This window comes from Anoplophora glabripennis, unplaced genomic scaffold (assembly GCF_000390285.2).
Source record: "Anoplophora glabripennis isolate ALB-LARVAE unplaced genomic scaffold, Agla_2.0 scaffold62, whole genome shotgun sequence".
In the NCBI taxonomy this organism is placed as follows: Eukaryota; Metazoa; Arthropoda; class Insecta; order Coleoptera; family Cerambycidae; genus Anoplophora; species Anoplophora glabripennis.
In genome coordinates, this window is record NW_019416420.1 from 1,693,234 (window position 1) to 1,695,723 (window position 2,490).

The 2,490-nt window shown below is 30.8% G+C and overlaps 1 protein-coding gene across 1 annotated transcript; it reads left to right on the top strand.

The window, feature by feature from the left end:
• The first annotated feature begins 248 nt into the window (after nucleotides 1-248).
• On the top strand, nucleotides 249-857 carry LOC108918014 (vicilin-like seed storage protein At2g18540). Its single transcript, XM_018724852.1, has one exon. It carries the CDS (start codon nucleotides 249-251, stop codon nucleotides 855-857), a length of 609 nt encoding a protein of 202 aa, XP_018580368.1.
• The last annotated feature ends 1,633 nt before the right edge of the window (nucleotides 858-2,490 follow it).

Consider the following 2,490-nt stretch of genomic DNA (forward strand, 5'->3'; position numbering starts at 1 on the left):
CACATCGTGAATAGAACCGACTACTGAGAGGAGTCTAGAGCTAGGTAGGGCAAAGGTAGACAACCACCAGTACACAAAAAAAACAAATTTATATCACAATAAAAAATTTTGTTGGCGCTTACACAAACACGCATCCACACATAATACCATAACAATATTGTCGTCCAACGTGGGGCTAGAAGAAAAAAAAGGCTAGAAGAAAAGAAAAGGCTAGAAGAAAAAGAAAAGGCAATAATAAAACTAGAGAAATGGATCTTAGAAGTGGAAAACAAACTGGAGAAGAATCAAGTGAGTCTCTATCAGAGCAAGAAACGACAATGGAACCAGGACCAATGACAGGAAGAGGAAGAAAATCGGCAATACAAAATATGTTAGAAGATATGATGAAAACCATAGAAGAAGATAGAAAAAGGCAAGAGGAGGATAGAAGAAGACTGGAGGAAACAATAAAACAAGGTAGAAAAGAAGATTTACAAAAATTAGGAGAAGGAAGAAAAGAAGATTTACATAAATTGGAACAAGAAAGAAAAGAAGATTTAAAAATATTTGAACAAGGAAGAAAAGAAGATATGGAAATAATGGTAAAAGTAATAGAAAAAAAAGTACAATCCATCAAGGAAGAAATTCGACGGGAAACACAAACATGGAAACAAGATTTAAAAGGAGATATTGAAAAGACAGAACAGGAGATAGCAATGGTAGCTGAAATGAGCACTATTGGAAGAAACGTGTCGAAGAATACTCACAACATTGAACAAGTGAAACGACAGGTGGAAGATAGAGTAAGTGGGAATAGAAACGAGATGGAAGTGGAAAGAAGAAGAACAAAAGAACAAATAGAAGAGCTCCAAAAATAAGTTGAAAGAGTAAGAGAATTGAAAGGACGAGAAGGTGAAATGGTTACAAGATGGATTTGTCCATAAGACAGAAAAATTCATAAATTTACAGGGAACATAAGCAATCTACACCCAATGGTATTTATAAAATCTATCAACCAGAGAATTAAAGAAATAGAAGAAGGAAGAATAGATGAAGAAACTAAACTGGAGAGAATAAAGGAAATTATGAGAGAAAACTTAGAAGCAGAAGCACTGATATGATTCAATGGCATAGAAAATGATGTTGAAGATTATGAACAATTAAGAAATCGATTCCTACAACAGTTTTGAGGCGATGATGCACAATTGATGGTAAGAGAACGATTATATTTTGGAAAGTTTAATCCACACATATCCAACAGTCTCACTAACTATGCACTTAGACTATACTCGCTAGCTCAGTATTTAACACCAAAAATAAATGAACAAGATTTGGTATTGTATATTTCTCGACAGTTTAAACAAGAGATAGCAGAAACCATCGCAATGCACAACATAAAAACAATGGAGCATATTTGACTAGAGTAGAAAGAAATATGCCTAGTAATTATCAAAATTCCAGTAATATGAATCGTAACAATTTTCAAAATTCATGTAACCATCAGGGAAATAGTTTCAGAAATTTTACAAGACAAAATGATAGATATCAAAACAATTTTAATAATAATAGAAACCACAATAATTTTCGGCAAAATAATCACTATAATCAAAATAATGGCAATTTTAATAATAATTTTCGAGATAATAATAATAGTTTCAACAATCGATATAGCAATACTAACAATTTTGGTAATAATTACAATAATCAACGTACTCAAAATGATCATGCTAACAAAAACAGAAATTTTAACAATTATAATAATAATTTCAACCATGGTTTTCGACAAAATAAATACAACAATACACGGCGCAATCAATATCAATCATCGAGAGGGGAAGAAGATGTACAGCCTCGAAGGTAAGTTAATTTTCAGAGACGACGAAGTCCTAGCAGATCAGAAGAACGAGCTGAATTATCCAGAAATGAAGATGGTAGGGTTGAAACACAGAGATCCAGATCGTTTGACAGGGAATCAGTAAGACAAAGTACAAACGATCCTTAAAATTTTCAGTAAAATGCAAGCCAGACAAAGTCATTAAATTATATAAGTGTTATTATATGCATCCCCGAGAATTTATAACATTAGATGAAAACGTAATAATAAATCAAAATAACAATTTAATTTATGTAAATTCCAAATTTCAAAATTCCAATTTAAATATACTACTTGATACAGGTTCTGAAGCGTCATTAATAAGTCAAAGCATAGTAGAAAAATTTCAAAATTTAAATCAACACATAATTAAAGTAAATAGATTAACATTAGTAGGTCCTAATAATAAAAAACTGTATGATGTCAACAAAATGCTAGATATTACTTTAGAATTAAATAATCACAAATTAGTATTTCAACTTTTAATAGTACCTAACCTGACCATGGACATTGTCTTAGGATCAGACTATTTAAACAAATACAAAGCTAAATTAGATTATGAAAATAGAAAGTTATGCATAAATGATATATGGGTAGATTTCAAAGAAATAAATGAAGTTATAAATATGAATGATAGT